Source organism: Mytilus trossulus, unplaced genomic scaffold, assembly GCF_036588685.1.
Source record: "Mytilus trossulus isolate FHL-02 unplaced genomic scaffold, PNRI_Mtr1.1.1.hap1 h1tg000128l__unscaffolded, whole genome shotgun sequence".
Lineage (NCBI taxonomy): Eukaryota > Metazoa > Mollusca > Bivalvia > Mytilida > Mytilidae > Mytilus > Mytilus trossulus.
The window spans coordinates 1,176,255-1,198,197 of NW_026963301.1; the positions used below are offsets into that span (position 1 = coordinate 1,176,255).

At 30.8% G+C, this 21,943-nt stretch overlaps 1 protein-coding gene across 1 annotated transcript; it reads left to right on the plus strand.

The window, feature by feature from the left end:
- Positions 1–5,927: 5,927 nt before the first annotated feature.
- LOC134700283 (short-chain collagen C4-like) lies at positions 5,928–21,255 on the plus strand. Its single transcript, XM_063561640.1, has 18 exons — positions 5,928–6,000; positions 6,957–6,989; positions 7,667–7,702; positions 8,414–8,449; positions 10,555–10,590; positions 12,203–12,238; positions 12,934–12,969; positions 13,365–13,400; positions 14,032–14,049; positions 14,971–14,997; positions 15,585–15,620; positions 17,193–17,228; positions 17,484–17,519; positions 18,914–18,940; positions 19,421–19,438; positions 19,924–19,950; positions 20,818–20,853; positions 21,215–21,255. Exons 1-18 carry the CDS (start codon positions 5,928–5,930, stop codon positions 21,253–21,255), a joined length of 624 nt encoding a protein of 207 aa, XP_063417710.1.
- Positions 21,256–21,943: the final 688 nt, after the last annotated feature.

Consider the following 21,943-nt stretch of genomic DNA (forward strand, 5'->3'; position numbering starts at 1 on the left):
TGTGATTTCACAAATATATTATTTTCAAATTCGGAGTCCAAGTCAACGTAAAATCGGTTACACACTGTGTCACATTTTTCATGTTATAAATCCATTCCAACAATATCATTTTAAACACACACTAGCTTGCCTTTTCATTATTTTGAATAATTCAAATTCAGCTAAATTTGGTTTATTCCCATCAACAGAGATTTCTCACACTCATCCCAGACGTTAATAATACTCATGCACTTCAATTTTGATATTAAACAATTATTGATACGGATGACTACGCTTTAAAAGTACGGTTACATCAGGGTGTAAAAAATGTGAATTTGTTTTTAATTGAATTCAAAGATAGATTAAACGGTAGCTTTAATAGTGAAATGAACTAACTTTTTGAAGACTCGCCTAAATGTTTGTTGCAAAGATGTATTTGACCCCAACAATTTTATTTGGATCATGCTGTATTAAAATTATTTATAGAATCATTTATTTGTAAAGACCGCATACATCTGCTCACCGTTTGAATATAGAAACTTGTCACGCGATTTTATAATATTGAGAGATATCCTATATTTTGTAATATGTGTGATAAACAAGTATTTGGAGATGAATATCATTTTATTATAGTATGTGAAAAGTATAATGAGTTTCGAAAGACATTTATCAAACCATATTGTTGAAGAACACCGTCGAATCTTAGACTTTTTAGACGATCAATGCATTTGAATAGGGACATATAGTTCGTCCTTTTTTTTGGTGCACGGTTGGGAGCCCCTTTTAAAGTGGCTGGGTGCTCACCAGTATCAGTTCATAATGTAAAGCAACTTAACTTGAAATGATAACAAGTAAACAGTTATTATAAAAGCAGGGCAGCTTTAAATTCTAATAGTTTTCTCAAAAAAGATTCAAAGTTTTACCGATGCAACGATATTTTGTATATTTTGAGGTGAAATGGCCTAGCGGTAGTCTGTTTACTTCGAATCATGCGGCAACACGCTTAATCTTTGCTGAGCATTCGTAAAGTTTTTAAACTAAAATAAGATCTATATTAGCTATCAAAACATATGTTATATGTAAGCTATCTATTATAAATCTATGAGGAGTTTCATGAAAAATAGGGGGGATTGAAGTCTAACTTTAAATATATAAAAAGAAATTTAAAAAAGATCGAGATGTGGTACGATTGCCAAAGAGACAACTCTCTAAAAGCATGAAAAGAGATTAACTTTACTGAAACAGAAATTAACAACTATAGTCATGTACGGCCTTCAACAATTTTAAAAATCCATACGTTAAATTCCCTTTTATATTCAGTATAATTCCATAAAGTCATAATAACTAACCCCTTTCAAGACAGACTTTGTCATTTCTGCGGCTCGAGAAACCACTAATAGGTCAATACGAGATTCACAATCGAATATGGAATAAATACACATTTTTAATATGCACGCAATTCAACACAAATCTTACATGGTAAAAAAGGCTGTAAAACAATGATTGAGAGTTGACGAATATCATTATATCATGACATGTAAAGCGTTGGATGTAGCTATAGATAGACAGACCTTTTATACTGGATAATTGCTGCAAATTTTATATCAAAAGAATCGCTTTCACGTTCTATACTATTCTGTACTATATACGTACTTAACTCTGACTCTGAATTGAGACAGCATTTTCGGTCATCTTATATAAAAAAGAAAATCTATTAAACTCTTAAATAATCACCGTGTAATGAATATATTCACCCATCCCGTGTGCAAATAGGATGAATATGAAGGATCCTGAGTGCACATTGTATGTCATGAGTGCACTAAGGAGGTCATTAGCGGTGTTCAGACGTACCCCAAATAAAAGATTGTATATTTGTTCAAAATTAGCGCACATGCAATGCACCACCTCTTCGGAGTCCTCCAAAAAGGTAAAATTCCCCTGTATTGGTATGTATGGTGTATGGAATTCATTGTGTGTATTATCCGTTTCATCTACAATATACGGAAATGACACGGCCGGGTATTGTAAAGCTGTTGAGGGACTTTAAATGTCAAATTCATATCCCTGGGTGAAGAAATTACCGGTTTGTGAAAACACTGTGTGTACATTGACTTATAATAGTGTGTTACCTTGGTTCTGGTCTTTCACGCTGTCAGAATGAAAGGTTGAGCAACTTTTGTGGGTTATAAATGACAAAAAGAGAAGACCGTAGAAAAAATTAGGAATACAGAAAATGAGCTTTACAAACGTGTCTGTAACGATAAAAAACAATGTAGATTATTTAGATCATTCGAACTTGTGTAAATAATGAATATTAAGTTGTTAAGACTCTTTCATGTAATTGTTTTTATTTATTGTATTTACAAATTTTATACAAACTTAGGACGATTCAGACCGTGACCTTTTGTATAGACACCTGTTTCTTGTTGAAGACTAAACATGCGCTCTTGATTCATTTATGTTTTTTGTCGTTTGGTTGCTGTCAAATTGAAATATATCCCACATCTCCTGTAGTATGTGTTCCGTTTGATCACTTTAAAATCAGTTTATAAGTATTCATAATTGAAAGGGTTATATTATAAAGAGATAGATATTTTAAACAGTCTTAATACATTCCAACGATCACAAATCTAATCTAAATTCGATATCAATTATTTCGTGATTATAAAATACGTTTGTTTTTTGGCGAATTCCGTACACTTCTCATTTAATTTATAGCATTATTAAAATCGTAATTTTTTATCCTTGCTATCCTTGCTAAATCCTTTATTGTATATCACAGCTAGTGAATAAGTCTTAATGTCCGTACAGTGTATAGTAAGATCTCTTTTCCACACATGGACATTTCATAAGTATAGAAAGTTCGCTATAATGTTCCATCATGGTCTTAGTGCAGTTTCGAAAGCTTAGTGCACCACGGCGGCCTATGTTGTTTTTAGACGCACCGTAAAGTCCCTGTCACCCCATTGCAACAACGTCCTTTTATAAAAAAAAAATTAAATTGCTGGGACCATGATACTAATACTAAACTATTTCACTTTTAAATAGTAATTGTTATGAATGATATTTTATATGTTTTTCTGTCTTAGTTTTTAAATAGTTATTTGGTATAATATGGTGTCACGTATGTCATTTTTGAACAGGATATTAATTGTTTCATAGTATATGTATATTCTGCACGAATAATTTTTATCGTTACCATTACATGTATAAAAAACTAAACTATGTGGACCTCATGAGATCGCACGACAGCTGATTGGATAAATGTGATGAATTGTTACGCCTACATAAAACTGATATCCAATCGAATGCCAGCAGACACCTGTCAGTAAAAACAAATTGCAAGCGTTGATGGTTAGAGATTTATTTGTGTATTCGATATTTGAAAAATAAGTTAGATAGTCACTATTCGTTTTTCCTTTTTTCTGCTGGATTCCGATAACTGTTTTTACACTTTTTTTATTTAACAGAAATGTATTTAAAAAAGAGCGCACCACATGTAACGGAGATTAACAAGCATTAAATATAGCGACTTGTGTTTTCGGAACGTCATATTTTCAATAATTCACAGACTTTTGCAATAATATTAAATCTTTATTTTTTACGAACGCTTCTTTATCTGGTATTTAAGAAATTTATAAATAGCTTTTGGATTATAGACACAATAAAAAAAAAAATGGAAATCAAACGCACAAGTCTGGCAAAAATGAACGGACAATGCTATGACAATAAACAGAAAACAACAAAAGACATACATAGTAATGTTATAGTTTTTTCCTGTCTTAAGTTTACAATAATTTAAATGAAATTTATATAGAAAACATGAAAAGTTAAATGATAATGCATATTATTTACTATTTTAAAGAAAAGTAACATCAACAATTTAATAAATTAAACATATTATTTAGATTCCGTTTTCAAGTGTTAATCCCGACATCCGTAATTTTTAAGGGTATACAAATTATCTGTAACGTCAAGTTTACACATGTTTCCCCACGGCACCAGTCTGTAATTGCATAAATATTTATTTACAATCACTAGTAAACTATTAAATATAAAGTTTTTGATGTTTATATTCAATGAATAATTATTAAATATAATTTCGGCAATCTGTTGATTTAAAACTCAATTCACCACGGTTTGCGCAGCAGTATGACTTTCAACCACTCATGTTTTTTTTTTAATATAGAAAATGTTAAATAATTAAATAGGAAGAGGTATGAATTAGAATGGAGTACTTTCTTTATTTAATTAAAGCATGGCAGACTTTCAGTTAACATAAACCGTCTTCTTTTTAATTTTAATCTTTAAAGGGGAGCAACCCCTGATAAACACTGGGAAAGTTTTACCCGTTTTCTGTCCAAATTAATAAAATCGGAACACGACTGAACACGGTCTGACAACATCTTAACGTAATTTTGAGTCCATGGTCTAGTTTGGTCTGACACTGTCTTAACGGGTCTAAACAGCCCGCTAGACGATTCAGTCTTTTCCGTCTGGACATGCCTTAACGAACTGATTTACCTGATGCGGCTATCGATCGTAACGGAGTCTGAACGGTCTAAAAAGTCTCGACGATTTCATCTAGCGGTAAATCCAGTCAATCAAGATGTGATCAGACCAAAATGACCGTTTCAGACTGAAATCGTGCTACTAGTGAAACTTATACACAGTGCTTACAATGTATAATCACAAAACGGTCAAACTACATGAATCCAGATCTGGCATCTATATGTGGAAGTTTACTCAAGGTTTTTTTTCACAAGCGGGGGAATTTGTGGCATATACACATATTCTATATTCATTTTTTCAACAGCTTCTTCACTTCCATTTCCTGGTCTGTGTACAATAAAAGGAACGAAAAACAAATATTTAACACATATTGCAGCACAAACTAGCAAGGAACTCGATTAAACTGTTTGAAAGAGTATGTTTTCGTCATATGAAAATCCAGGACAATTCTTCCCGTTAGGAGTTAGTACGTTTGTATCATGCCCATCACAAAATATATGAGAACATAACTTGGGTCTTTCTGTCAGGCAGCCAACAATATAAAGGATAGTTAAATACAAACACAATGGTTATTGGAATACATGGTATGATGTCAGGTTTTTAAACCTTTACTACCTACTTAAGAGTACCAAGTACATTGTACAAATTGTAATTAATTTATAGAAAATGTTGATGTAAAAAGACGAAAGAAGCTACCTTTTAAAATTTAATTGCGTTATTGATAATATCCAAATTTTAGATAAAACAACACTGCTCTATTTTTCTACCATGATGTAAAAACAACATGTTTCTGCTTTCGTTTAGACTTTCCATCGAGATACGTTTTCTACTTTATTCACAAACAAATATATTTCGACAAAATTGATCATTAAAAAAATACCATAGTCATGGTGATAAATTTGTATTCTTCATTTCTTTTCTCTCTCGTAAAAATGTATAATTGTTGAACAATCAATAGAATATATTAATCGATTAAAACATGTAAAAAGATGAAATCTGATTTGAAAAAAAAATCTGTTGAATAATTTCAATCAAAGCATGGGGTCAATAGGCATGTGGAAAGTTTCTAGAAACACAATACAGTTTTGATTTACGCTCCTACTTTGTACAGGAAATCAACTTTTTATATAAATATGAACGATAAATACATGCTAACTCTAATTCAATTCCAAACAAACAAATGAATGAATAAATGAATTAATAGATAAATATACACAAGCAAATTTTATGAATATTCATGAATAATTTCAAGTATTAATAAAGATGTAATTGAAAAAAAGGTAATGATATTCAGTTAAACTTTTCACTTGATTAAAAAAAAGTGTCAATCTAAGTTCAAGAGTTAAACTTCGAACTATGTATATAAAAGGCTATTATAAACAAATATATATTTATTGTTTTATATTCAGAGAGAGGTATAGAACTTAACCTTCAAAATGAAGCATTTATTCTGGTCATATGTACTGCTGATTTTATCTGTCTACATTGCAATGTTAGTTGCAGCACCAGGTAAATTATTTTCTTTGTTGTGAAATCATTTTATATTTTTGTATACGAATCAAAATTTGCACAAACTGCACGACATCATTATGACTGTTTGATTTTGTGAAGCTTACTGATTATCTCCCTCAAATTGTTAATAATTTGCAAATATAATTTACTAATACGACGAATAATCTAGTTTATAAGTACTATGTATTTGTTTTCGTTTTGAAATAGTGTTTATAGGTGTACATGGTTGTTGTAGTGCCACCATACTGGACAATAGTTCAAGTTTAAGACATTGAATAAATTGTTTGATACCTACCTGACTATCAAGTACATGTATAGAATTTTTTCTTCGATCTGTTGTACTTTTGTTTTGTTCTTAAAATTTAAGTTTGCAACGTTTAAAAACGTAGTCATCGAATGCTTTCTTGTTGAAAGCAGCAACTGTATATAATTGTAATCGTGTGAGCAAACGTTTCTGGCTATAGTGTCAACTTGCCCTTTCAGAATCTAAAAAAACATGGGTAATTTTAATGTTCGTACCCTTAAATGTAAATAATGTTACGTTATCGGTTGTATTTTCCTTTTGCTAATATCATTATTAACCTAACATGACGTTTTGGTGTATATTTTTCGAAATATTACCCAGGATGCATTATGCACGTATGTTGTAAAATAGTTATTGAAAGTAAAAAAAGAAAGATTAAATCATATTCTTTTCGTAAAATTTTTGCTGAACTCATCTACATTGTGAAATGTAAATAAGATATAAGGTAGACTAAATCTGTTGTATCTCTTTTTCTTGTTCAATCAGATACATGTAATATTTACAGATATGTCCTTAAAGAAAAAAAACACAATTAAACGTCAATGTTTTCTTTATTTAGTCTCAATTGAACGCTTGACTTAAATACAAATAGTAGATATATTTATTAAATAAATAAGTCACAGTTATCATTCTATTTATATAACTGTAGATAAAGGCGACAAAGGAGAAACGGGACCTCCTGGTGAGTAGATATGCATCCCACATAACAAAACACAATAATGAAAACTTCAAACTTAACGGAAAACAAGTAAAATGTGTGACCAATCAAAGTTTATCTTCATTGTACTTTTTCTTTTGGTGAAGGGGTAACCTTTGTATACTGTGCTTTATATCAATTTGATACATCAAGATGTGTTAAACTGATGTTTAACACTTCTGTCTCTTGTGTCGTTGTTACAAACACAATCCGTTGTAAATAAAGAAAGTCGCTTTCACAAACATCTAAAACACCATCACATTAAATGAAATGTGCCGCAAGTCTGCAGCCTGCAGCCTTCAATTGTAGAAGAAATCTATTACATATATCCATTTTTTGTTTATTGATTTGTAAATACACATACATGAAAGACAGTTGTTTTAGTTTTGCCTGCATTGTTTAACATAGTGTTAAAATTATTTTTTTGAAGGCTTTGGTACCTTCACTGACATTACATCAACAGGATAGATTTATTTGACCACAAAAATCTAACATAAATCGCCAACCATAACAACAATTTATTTGCCTTCATCGGGAATGTTAAAGGCCTCTTCATTTAACGTCAATGCATTCCTTAGATTGTAGTTGCAACTGGATGCAATAACTTGAATACATTAATTAAAACAAGGTTGCTACTAAACATTATATCTTTACAATTTTAGGACCGGAAGGACCCAAGGGAGTCCAAGGAGACATGGGTAAGTACAACAACATATATATTTGACATTTAATTTTGTAATCTTTAATATGTTCAAACTTCAATGAATAAGATAATACTGCGTGGCTCATCCATGCCCGTCGTCTTCGTTTACCTGTAACCTTTTAGCTCACTTTGCCCAATGAGGCGTATTTAAATGTATTATTGCGTACATCTTCGTACGTCCGTCGGTGTGTAATATTTGTTTCCTACATATCAGAGGTACATAAAGGGACACTAAATGTCAAACATGTTTCTTGCATCAATTTTTATATTGATTTGCCGTAATGAGGAATGATTTAGATATCGATAATAGGCACTGTTGCAAAGTATTTATCAATCCTTCCATTTGAATAGCATCACTTCATCGACATCAGTCAAAGTTGGGATGATTTATAAAGCCCGTTTTACATATGATGTCAGGCCGCATTAAACACGCTTTCATTTGATATATACAATGAAGCGTACAAGATATCTTTTCATTTTAATAACACAAATTATCGAACCTCAACCAATATAATCCGTCGACTATTGAAATTATATTGTAAAAGCCATATTATATTCTCTACTAACATCATTGAAAAAATATAATAGACAGCAGGAGAAATTTAGAAATTAAGTATACGTTTTTATTTACACATTGTTTAAAATATATTCAACATAAATCAATCGTACCGACCATAATCATGATAATATATATTTTTAATTTAAGGTCCGACAGGTGGCACGGGACCAACAGGACCTCCAGGTAAGTAAAACAATAAAGAACATATAAACTGTATTTTTGTTTCTCCCACCTTCGTGTTATACCTGTTCAAAGTTTGTCCTTTCAATACGTTTAAACTTTTTCGTTTTACCATGTTAACTAGACTATAGAAGAAGGGAAACGCACATTTAGCGTACAAAACTGTACGCGTGATATATATGATGAGTTTAAGGAGTTAGACCTTGGTTCAGGGAATTAACTCTTTAAATCAGTTATTTGTTTGTAAAAGTCCAGTTTCATCAACGTATTTTAAGCATTTACCTGAAATAGATTGAAAATAATCTATGTAACTCAGAAGCTTAGAATATATTTTTGAAAATGGTTGACAATTTATTAAAGTACAATTATATGAGTCTATTATCAAGATGCTGCATATGGTCTTCCAGTATAGTGCAGGATGTTCGCTACGTGGTTTCAAAGGAATCAGAAAAAAAACATAACATGCATAAGGATCGGTGTGCTTTTGGTGAAAATAATATCTATTGGATATTTGGCGGGACAAGCGTCTCTCTAGAGTTTACCTACTTTAAACATTGGCTGATTTTCTCTTTTTAAAACAATGAAAACATAATAATAATTCTATAAGATTTTAAGAAATGTTTTTTTTTAAATCTATACGAAATAAAATTATGAAAAGAAAAGTAGGGTATAGTGGACACAACTTTGTATATAGCAAAGACTGATGAAACCAGTGAATTTCTAAAAATCTTTAAAAAAATCAACAACAAATGGAGCGAACATCATTTACATCCTTAATTTGATTGATAAATTGAAGACCATTATAAGATAAATTACCTCTATATTAATATTCTACAAATACTAATTATTTGTCAATTCTGTTTTTCTTCTTTTGGAACTAAAGTTATTCTACGTTTTTTGTGGCATTGTATTGTAAAGAATATTTTATCATCTCCGCGTAGGACAGATTTTTATTAGAATTATTGTTGAATTTTCTTCATTAATTATCCTGTCTGTCGTTTTCAAAAACATTTGTGACTAACAAAAATATTAACGTAGTTTCTACTCTTAATGAAAAACAAAATACGTAGGTTGCGAATTTTGGATAGATACGAGTCAACAATCCACTAAATTTTTCGTACTGATTGTTCATGTTAAGACAAATATCTATAGGAATAAAATTGAGAATGGAAATGGGGAATGTGTCAAAGAGACAACAACCCGACCAAAATAAAAAAACACAACAGCAAAAGGTCACCAACAGGTCTTCAATGTAGCGAGAAATTCCCGCATCCAGAGGCGTCCTTCAGCTGGCCCCTAAACAAATATATACTAGTTCAGTGATAATGAACGCCATACTAATTTCCAAATTGTACACAAGAAACTAAAATTTAAATAATACAAGAAACCAAGTTGGTTGATCCTGTTAATTTGCAACTTCATATGATGCCTCTGAATTCATCCCATAACATCCATCAAACACAGGCAAAACAAAGTATTCTTATATAAATCACACAGTGGTTACAAAATGAAAATGTCGATATAACCATCTCGATGTGAGCCATTTAACATTGATTTAAGGATGTACTTATGTGAGGTTTTGAGATAAGTATCAAATGTTCGGACTCCTTGGGTTTTTCCATACGATACAAGGTAAAAAAAAATGCCCCATAACACCTATTTATCTTTAAACATAAGATGTAATAGCTCATAAAAGGTAATTCGACAAAATTTAAGCTGATTCTTGATTTTTTTTCAGTTCATTTGAGACCCAAATAATACCAATGCAAAAATAAGATAAAAGTCCGAGTCAGCCTTTTCCCGCCATATTTTGTGAATCAAATATCTCGAAAAGGAGCTCCATGATCTATCAATTTTTTAGCTTATTGTCATCCTTAACTATCAATGTCCGTGCTTGAACAATCAATTTTGAATTCTTGATTTATTTAATTTTACCTTAGATCACCTAAGCACATCTTTCAGACTTCATCTGAGTATGATAAATATCGGAACTACAAGCAAGTATAACACTTATATTTCTTCAAAGGTCAACTTCAAATAATACAGTTTAAACTAAATGCGAGTAAATTGACTACGATATGATATTGTTTTTTTTTTCTCTCCTTCAGGAAGCGATGGAGCAGACGGACCGCCAGGCACGAAGGGTATGTATTTGATTCAGTCATTAAAACTTTCTTTGAGTTGAACATATATACTGGATGATATTTTAAAACGAATCAGTATGAGAAAAATAAATTGAACAAATTAACAATATCAGACAAAACCATGTTTTTAATATATACTTTGATCATGTTGATGATTTGGAACTATTTCTGAAACATTTTAAAAATGCAGATACTTTTTTGGTGTTAGGAAATTGTGATTTGGATATATCAAAGTAGGGGAAAATAAAACCAAATTCTCCATCACTAATAAAAAAGCCTTCAAAGTGTCTATGTCAAAGACTATAAAATTTAGTCTTCATACATAGTGGTATGCATTTATAGATAGACTTGTCTTTGTATCACATTTGTCATAATCATATATGTAGAGCGGTATAGAAAATTCAATCAACATTTTAGTAAGATGTTTTTGGCTTATAACATGTATTTTGTTATATGATTTGTCAGTCCATTTTCTAATAACTTTGAACAGTCAGTTGTTATCGTTAGCTATTTCATCGCCATTGAATGCAAGAGACAGTGGTGGCGTTCTTAGACAATTCAGTGTGCAGATTCCAATTCAGAAGTCTTTGTATTTGTTTAGGGTCCAGCTGAAGGAAGCCTCCGGGTGCGGGAATTTCTTGCTACATTGAAGACCTGTTGGTGACCTTCTGGTGTTGTTTTTTTCCTTGGTCGGGTTGTTGTCTCTTTGACATTATCCCAATTTTCATTCTCAATTTTATTTAATTGTCATTCGTTGCTTTCATATTTTTACATTTCAGCTATAACTTTTACATTAAAGATAGACAAAATATACCAACGGAATATTCAAACTGAAAACGCCATGGCAAAAAAAAAACCACTAAAAGATAAATAACTATACACGGAACTGCACATAGAAAACTAGAACTTGAGAAACACGGTCCCAACAAAAAACCGGAGTGATTATATGTAGTCTGGGGGGTGAAAAGATCCTGCCTAAAGTATTTCAAATTGAATTACACTGTTAAACCGTTCGAATCATTTTACATTATGTAAAGTTTTTCATAATTTGCGTTTTTGTATGTGTTTGTTACATTTGAAAAGGCCATGTATTATAAATATAATAATGCCTACATCTACGAACTTTGGTCTCTTGTGAATAGTCATTTTGTGTTTAACCTAAATTCATAAAACTGAGAATGGAAAAGGGGAATGTGTCAAAGAGACAACAACCCGACCGTAGAAAAAAAAACCAGCAGAATGTCATGTTCTTATATATGTTTATTACAGACATATGAATACAACACAATGAACCTTAATTGAATATTAAATTACGAAAATAAAATACTTTATTTTCGTACTTTAATACTAATTAAGGTTCATGGTGTGGTATCCATATGTCTGTAATGAATTTATACTTTATTTTGTAATTGCTTTACCGATATCAGGATTATAAACACCTATATGATCAATTTAACCCTTTTTCTTTTACCTATAGAACACGATAAACATCTTCTTTCAAGCAGAAGCTAAGATTGTATAAGATTGTATATATACATTTGAATTCAATTTCAATCGAACCGTTTTTTCCTAAATATGTTAAGCACTTACCTGTATATCTACATTATTTTAGGAGCCCGAGGAACTAAGGGAGTCAGAGGAGGAAAAGGTAAGATACACAGTATATAATCTCTAAACTGTATTCATTATTCCCTTAAAGTAAATATTAATTCGAGCGTCATGGAAAAAAGGAAGAGTCAATTGTTGTCAAAACACATTTTTAGCGTGAGATCTTCGATCTTTGATCAGATTATTTTACTAACATTTGTTAAAAGACAAACTGAGGTCCTGCCACGTGCGAACAAAGATCCTAATAATGAAACAATTAGAGTCATATGATGCCTTAAGCCAGAAGCTACACATTTTCAGCAGTTTCTTTTGGAGTTATCGACCGAAAATAACTATATAGCTGAACTAAAAAGTAAAATCATAAAAAACTACAGAACTCCAAGGAAAATTTAAAACGGAAAGTCCCTAATCAAAGGGCAATTTTCAATTGATAAAACACACCAAACGAATGAAATACAATTGTCATATTTTTAACTTGGTATAGTTATTGTCAAATGTAGAAAATCGTGGATTGACCCTGGTTTTATAGCGCGAAACACTATGTAAATAACTTAAACATCAAACAGAAATATATCTTTGTCAATGGATTTTCGGTTGTAAGCACATTAACTTTTTTCAAAACTATTTCAAATCTTGCTCTGAGTAGTAAAGGTAACACAGGTGATCTATACATGAAAAAGTTTGCACTTTATAATATACCATGTGTAATGGTATGATATAATTTATCTCTTTCAGGTTCAGCCGGACTACAAGGACCAAGAGGATCCACCGGTATGTATTTTTGCAATGATTAATACAATTTATTTTTCAAAATTTAAAAAATATATATCAGTCAAACATATATACTGAATGTTTATACATTTCAAAAAATATGTGTACAAGTTAAAAGTGAAACATACGTTGCCTTTTACGTATATATCTGAGTGATTTTTAACAATGTCTGATGATGCAGAGGCTTGTTTTGTAAGGCAGTTGTTGTTTTGATGTCCCACAGTATGGAAATAGAAATAAATTCGTTGACAGTGATAAGCATTCCGGAACAACATTAAATTCCTTACTTCTTTTAGCTAAAAGTGAGATAGTATAGTTTAAATTAAAGGAGTTTCTTAAATATTTATATAAAAGTATGATGTTTCGTTCTTACCATATCATCGATATAATTTCAGGACTAAAAGGAGAAAAGGGAGGAAAAGGTGTTCAGGGTAAGTAAAACAATCTACAATATTTGAGCACTACTAATGAGTCTTTGTTACATTTTGAAACAATCTACAATACATGTATTTGAGCATTACTAATGAGTCTATTTTACATTTTGAAAATTCATCTTCATTGAAAATGTACATAGTAAAGATTGTTATAAAAGTCGAATATTCAGTGTTGTCTCATTGCATTAATATCACATCGTCGAATATCGCTGTAAAGACATCGGCATTGTCAACTGTCAATTTGTGACTGCATGGATTCATTGTAAATAGTATCTGAAGGCACCATTCTTATTAACTGTTTCAGACTTAAATAATAAAGCAAACCATCAAAACGCAAGAAGATAACATATAGCTGTTTTTTTCGCGGGTGTAAACTTTTGCAATGTTGATTTAATAAGGTATATACACTATTTTGCCGGGGTCAAAACTTTTATTAATACCTTTGTATGTCCACTTTTAAATTGAGGGATATATTTTTGCGATTTTGTTCTATTCTCGAAAATACGCGAAAGTTACCCGCTATACGTAGCCATATAATCGTTGTGAATAATTCAAACATTTGTGTTTCTGGTATCTATGATCAGTTTATTTGTTCTAATCAAATCAATAACTGCCTTATTTTTTGCAGGAACGCCAGGACAATTTGGTAAGGTTCTTGACTTATTTAAGTTTATCAAATAATTTATCACGTTAAAAACTAGATATGAATTATGTTGATACACAGATAGTAAAATAAGCTTAATGATTTTCTTGAGTATAAATGTATCACATGGTTGACGTAGAAAAAAGGGACATTCTATTTACAAGTTATATACCTCCACAACGTGCATTGAAATTCGTTGTTGCCGATGAAACACGTTTTAAATGTTAATATTCATTTTATCAGCAAAAGTCTCATCTGAAAATGACACGCATTCCTTTAGAATTATAAATAAACGGCATTTGAGATTATAATCAAAATAATAAAAGTCTACTCGAAACTGTACAAACTCTTTTCACTGCACAACTATCAGTTCACTTAAAATAAAATATATAGTATGCTTCTTAATCTAGTTGATTATTTTCCCCTTTTTTGATGTGCTGTAAATTCAGAAATTTAGTTTAGTTTAGTTCTTACAAAATTTTCTAAATGCAAGTTTCATTATTGCGATAACAAATGTGAAATAAGTACATTTACATTGAGCTTTCCTAATCTTATCTATGCATTATCGTTGGTTAAAATAACTCAAATTAGAAGAAAAAAAACACACAATTGAATTATTTTCTACTTTATCACGGATTATTGTCTCAAACTGTTGCTATTTAAATTCTGTAACGAAAAAAACCATTGTTGAATAACTAAGTAAGGAAAACAAACGCAGTTTGGCGTTTAAATTGGTATAAAATTATCAATTTGTAACTTCGTGTACTCGTGGTATTCAAAGTAATTGTCAATATCATCTCGTAACCGGTTACTTCATATGCTTTTAATATGCAAACACAACCGAAATATTCTAACACGATACATTCACAGCTAATAGTTTTGTATGATATCAAGATTAATTTAAGCATACATTTCCACTTACAGGAAGAGATGGCAGGGATGGACGTGCTGGTAAGTTCTTTATCCCAATACAAGACTATTGCAGGGTTGACATCGCTGAACGACAATTTTAGAAAAAAACATCTACATTAAAAAATAATGTAAATCTTGATTTTGAAATTTTGCTATAATGATAGTCGTAGAATGATAGGGAAAATGCCTGTATATGTTGTTAACCTTAGTTTAAGTTATATTGATTTGTTTGTGATTAGTCTTGTACTAATTGTTTTCGGTAATGTATGGGTACGCTATAATGAAAGTAACACGTAAAAATTTCGTAGACGATCAGCAGTGGTATTTAAAACTTAAAGCTTATTACATTCGGATCGATCATAGAACGTTTTTTTCTGAAATTATACTCAACAAAGTTACATTTTTCTGTGCTTATCAATATTAAGGCATGATCAATCTAGTAGTGTGTAGCATGTTGCTTTTTATATCATTTATTGTTCGTTCATCCATTTGACCATATAGAAAAGAATATAGAAAGAATATATGAAAGTAAAGATTTTATTTATGTTTAAACAAATTGCTTGTAATTCATTTACAAAGTTAAAAAGAAACTATTTGTATTAACCATAATATCTTTTTATTGCTAGGACGGGACGGAGATAAGGGTGAACAAGGAAATACTGGTAAGTTAAACAGTATAAACATTTTACTGTAGTTTATAATTTTAAACTTATATGCGATTCAAATTCCTACTGTATTTTCCCTTTTTCCTTTTTTTTCCTTCTAACTTCATAGATGAGTTTTGTATCATCTGCAATGATATATATAAAAAAAGATCTAGTATGATTGCCAATGAGACAACTGTCCACAAGAGACCAACATGACACAGACATTATCAACTATATGTCACCGTACGGTCTTCAACAATGAGCAAAGCCCATACCACATTGTCAGCTATAAAATCCCCGATAAGACAATGTAAAACAATTCAAACGAGAAAACTAACGGCCTTATTTATATAAAAATAAATGAACGAAAAATATGTAACACAAAAACAAACGACAACCACTGAATTACAGGCTCCTAACTTGGGACAGGCACATACATAAATAATGTGGCGGGGTTAAACATGTTAGCGGGATCAACCCCCTAACCTGGGACAGTGGTTGAACAACATAAGAACGAACTATTTAAATCAGTTGAAAAAGGCTTAAATTATCAGATGGACACAAATACAAGTAGACGTGGCTGGGTACTTATACATCCCGACACAAAAAGACAAAATGAACAGCTTAAGAGTACTCGCAGTTATCTGACAGCTAGCTATAGTTCAAAGCCACTAACAACTAATAAAAATATCATGCATCTAAGACTACACTAAATAAGTTTGTTATAAAAAAGACATTTGCTCTACGACACACTAGTAACTTGTGGCATTCGTAGTAGTGTCAAATTCATTTGCAGTAGGAGTTGTAATTAAGGTATATATTATGAGCTAATTATGCAATCATTTTGTCAGAGTCAATATATTATCTTATCTTATGTTGTAACACACTAAACAAAAACACAACAATAAGGTGTATTATCCAGCCGTTTTCCTGAAGCTTCACACATTCATCCACAGTTTTTGGTACATGCAATCCAACACGAGTGTATATCTTTACATTCCAGTCGATACTTTGAAGAATTAGAAAGATAAATATTATCATTATGTAAACAATTAAACAACATCAAACAGATGTAAAACGACTGTTAAGTCGTTACACATATTATACGAAAGAATAAGGATCTACAAAATTTGCGTTTTGGAGAGCTATTTGTTTGTGTAATATTCAGGATTTTAATTCTTTCGATGTTTCAGATTCACTTATTTTTAAAGCAGTTTTATATAGATTGCGATTTGTTTATTGTGAATAATGTGGGTATGGGGCTAGCATTGCATCTAACTAATTTTTCTAGTTGTGCTACACTATATATTTTGATTACATTCATATCATGCCTTTTTCTAAATCAATCTCTCATGACAAATGATATACAAGTTCATTACTAAACCTTATTATAAAAAATCTGCAGATGTTAATATAAATTACAGATAGGGAGACTAAAATCTCAAAGGAAGTCATTTAAAAGTGTTTCTTAGTACTACAACTTATTTAGGAATGTACAAATAATAGGCATATCCATCAAAAGTCGTCTTTACTTATTTATTAAATGCAAATACAAAATTTATGGTAAGATATATGTTTGTCTTCTAGGCCCGATAGGACTTACCGGACCAACGGGAATGACTGGTATGTATTCATAGTTGTAATAATTGAAAGTTTACTTGATTTTTGAAATTCAGGAAAAATATATAAGAAAATAGTATATACATATTTATTGCTAATAAATTTTGTAAAAAATTGCACTTGCAGAAAGAAACAAGTGGAAAGTAACAAATTAAATATATTTCGGCTATAAGCAGACTAGTTTAATCGAATGCTTTTTACTGGAAACTTATACCAATGAGATAATTTGTCCTACACATATGATCTATATAATTTCAGGACCAAGAGGAGACATGGGAGACCAAGGAGATACCGGTAAGTAAAACAATACACAATATTTGAGTCTCATTGTTAAGTATTTAGTAATCAAAATGCACGTATAGCGTACATATATGCAATCATGATGGGTTTGAAAAGATACTTTTAATTAGAGAGTCTGTTTTGCAGTATTTATAGGGTGGTCAGCCGATATGAATATATCTTCACATTCAACTGATAAATAAGTGACCGTTTTTGGATGAAACCATAACTATAAATGAATATATAAACTAAACTAGATGTGTATTGGTTTAAAACATTATCTATCTTTTAAAAACTTGAGTTACAAATGTGTCCTTACATTACATTAAACTCCTATATCAAAAATAGCATCTTAATGATCTACGTTTCAGAAACCAGTTCGTCAGGTAGATTGATTAGTTTGTGTTGAATGAATTATGATATCCTTTATATATTATTTTCCACTGAGAATTATTCAAATTGTAGTAATAGTTAATTAAGTAAACAGTAATATATCGGAATTTGATGAGATTGTTATTAAAGTGAGAGGGTTAGCGCTATAGAAGCAGGTTAAATCCACCATTTTCTACATTTGAAAAATGCCTGTACCAAGTCAGGAATATGACAGTTCTGGTCCATTTGTTTTTGATGCGTTTTGTTATTTGATTTTGTCATGTGATTATGGATTTTCCTAATTGATTTTCCTCTGAGTTCAGTATTTTTGTAATTTTACTTTTTACAAACCCAATTACCTTAAGTTTATTACTGTAATTACTTTAAATTTCCAAATTAATTAAATGTTCGTAGTGGGCCGAATCTGTAAACTTGGATCCCTATTCAGATTTGAACTGGGTTCCTTAGTTATAATCAATAATAATCAAACAAGGCATACGTAACTCAACCACACGAATTAAAATCACAATGTTAGCATTACTCTCAGCAGTTAACATAATTAAATAATGGAGCTTGACTACAAACAGTTTGAATCATTAACAGTGTCATCAAATGTTGTTGGCTGATTTCATTTTTTAATTTGTACCGCGGAAGATGGGTCTTGTTGAAATGTTCAGCTCAATGCAGTTTAGGATTGATATAGGAATCACTTTGTTTATTTGTAGTTTTGTTTATATCAAGATATGCGCAGCCATCTGAAATTTTAACTAGAAAATTGTAACTTCATATATTCATGGTATTTTATATTTATTGCATCATTGTTTTGTATACCAAACTATCTTAATTGATCAAATTGTATACTCTTACTGCTACGGCAAATATAGAAAATTCTCAATACTCTGGCAAGACAGCTCTGAAATTAATAAACAAAGCGGAAGTAAGTACATTTAATATAAGTTCGAATTAAATTTCAATCAAACCAAATGCATACATCAGCTAAACGTTTTGTACTGATCAATATATCTGTATCATTTTAGGACCAAATGGAGACAAGGGCGAAATGGGTAAGTAAAAAAAGTTTAGCATTTCAACCATACAGGTATAGCTATCTCAAAACTCCAACCTACGTGATTTTGGATTTTCCGTTTTGAATTAATTGTAATGTAAGGTATTTTTTATGATTTTACTGACTCCAATGTGTTTTTGTCATATCTCTTGTGGTTTTATCAGATCTAGTCAAGAATCTCATCACACTCCCCTTTTATTCTCTAGGAAAAAGAACTGAACTTGAGTGCATCATTTAGAATTCCAATGAAGTAAAAAGGAAACAGTTGGCTTCTAACCTCGTAGTATACTACTTATCTGTATAGACATAGTTATGATCAATTGATGGCCTGCTGCTTCATATAATTAATTCACATGAAAGCATTGCAATTAGCATCTGTATTAAAACAAAAATAAAGAAGGTATCCTAAACGTGAGGTGAACAATGGATATATGTATTATCATTATAGTATCATTTAATGCTACTTTTTCTATTTTAGGCTTTCTAGGACCACAGGGTAATATTTATAACTTAAGTATTTCCTGCATGTTCAGGTTATGTAAATATATATTAAATGATACACAATGTTAAAATAAGGACTTAAGGATGTACTAAGGTGAGATTAGATAAAAAATCAGAAATTAAGAAATTAAAAGTGATGATATAAGCATGATAAGCTGGTAGAGCATCAATTAAGGATAAAGATAAACTACAAATATTGATAGGTCATGAACCTTCTTCTCGAGATATCTGATAATTAAAATATGGCGGGAAAATGCAGACTCAGTCTTTTTCCTTGTATTTGCATTGGTATTATTTGGGTCTAAAATCAAAAGAATCTTCTTAAATTTTGGTAAATGACGTTTCATGAGCTTTTAAGTCTTATATGAAAAAATAGATGGGTGTGTTATGGGTAAAAATATTTTACATTGTATTGTATGGAAAACACCAATGAGTCCGAACATTTGACATTTGTTATTAGATATTTATTTACATTTACAGGAATATTTGGAAGAGACGGTCGGAATGGTAAGTATTGCATATTTTTGAAAACTATGAAATTTGAAAGGTACTAGACAGTAAATCAGATGTTGATTCATGAACTTACTGCAGCCAGTAAACTTTTCGTGAAACTACTAGATTAAGAAAAATCGGAAATTTCGACTGATTTTACAGTAATTTATTGATACTACAAATTAATATTTTTATGAAGTATTCGCTGTAACTACAGTTCATCACAGTCTTTCACATCTAAGCCGGATATTTTTCTAAATCTAATAGTTATTCAGTGGTGGCATTACAGACAAGCATTCTGTATTTTATGTTCGTTGTTTTGTGCATTAATTATGTAGTATTTTTTGTCGTTTGAATTGTTTTATATTTCTCATTTCGGAGCCTTTTAAAGTTGACTATGCGCTAATGGCTTTACTACTGGTTGCAGGAAGTGCGATGACCAATAAATAATTGTTAATGTCTGTGTCAATTTGTCTCTTATGTGGAGTCTAAAACCACGTGTTATTATTCTACATGTATGCATCTTTTATTATAAGTGAACATTAGTTAATGTTCTTACGTGCGAGTACTCTTAAGTGAAATTTAAACTTAATAAACTTGCAGATTACCAGCAGTAATATGGACACGTTGTGGCAAAAACCGAAAGTTTGATACTGTTTTGAACAATCATTGAACATTTTATCCGGAATAATTATAATTAATAGAACTTCATTTGAAACGATATAACCTAAGAATGACTAGACACATAATCTATGTAATATGTTCATTGATTACCTACAGAACCGCCTTGAAATTTGAAAACACGCTACAACGTACAATTTGTTTGCTGTTATTATACAAAAGAAATAAAAAGTGCTAACCAAATTATCTATATACTTTTAGGAGCAAAAGGAAATAAGGGAGAACAAGGAGATGCAGGTAAGTAAAGCAATACACAAAGGTAGATGCGATTGTCATGTATGAGCTTAGTGTAGACTTTACGTGCACCAAACGTAAACAAATGTGATATCGGTGTCTCTTAAATGAGCTAATTATACAATCATTTTATCTTTATCTTTTAACCGTTACTTGTTTTTTTGTTATGGAGTTGTCAGTGTCTTTTATATTATTGGTTAGTGCTTTAATTTTGTATTGTTCGCCCCTGTAATACAATTTATCTACATGCAGATTAAGCAATAATGAAAGATTGAGAAAATAGTTAAATTTTAATGAATTATATGATATATAAGATTAACAGTACTCATGTTTGTTATCACATTTTTTTTAATTTTCATTAAAGGAAGAGATGGTAAGTATTATAAGAATCAAATTCCGTATTGAAGAAATAATTCGAAAACTAAGGCATGATAAAAACAGGAAAAAAAACGTTTACAATAGACAAAATCAGAACATGATCGTTTCAAAAAGTGTTGTCCGACATCTAGGTTGAATTGTTTAATTGAAGTGAACGTAGCATTTATTTGAATTGCTATATTAACCATTCATTGCATTAAGTAAAAAAAAAGAAATGATTCCAAATACAATTGTCCTCCATTTTCTTTGTACTTATATTTTGAATTTGAAGAATATAATGTGGTCTCTCATTGAATCGATCATGTTTACTCTGCACTCATTAGTTACCTCATGCTTGTATAAACAGTTGATTGCGACCTAACGAAATATCGTTTTTTCACTCATCTATACTATTAAACGAGAAGACCTCATGTGTGTCGTTTCTCTTTCTTCCACAATAAATCAATCAGCATGCCTCTGTGTCCTATAGGCAACATGCATAGTCGCATTTGTCATCCATTCTTATGATTATTAAGATTGGGTTATTTTGGGAGAAAAACGACAAAAAAAGGAGTCCGAAAATGATTCCGTCGTCAGACTGACTTTTAGTCATAGATAAGATTTCCTGTTTGAAACATGCACAAATACAACCAATCGTATAATAGATAACAAAAAAGAAAAATGGATAATCCAATCAGAGCGTTCTACATATCATGGTGTTTGGATCGCAAGAACC

Bases quoted from the DNA above. Each gene is read 5' to 3' on its own strand.
- LOC134700283 (XM_063561640.1), top strand. From the start codon at position 5,928: ATGAAGCATTTATTCTGGTCATATGTACTGCTGATTTTATCTGTCTAC. The intron at 7,703-8,413 runs GTAAGTACAACA...TTTTAATTTAAG, and splicing joins GGGAGTCCAAGGAGACATGG to GTCCGACAGGTGGCACGGGA. The intron at 17,520-18,913 runs GTAAGTAAAACA...GTATCATTTTAG, and splicing joins GGGAGACCAAGGAGATACCG to GACCAAATGGAGACAAGGGC.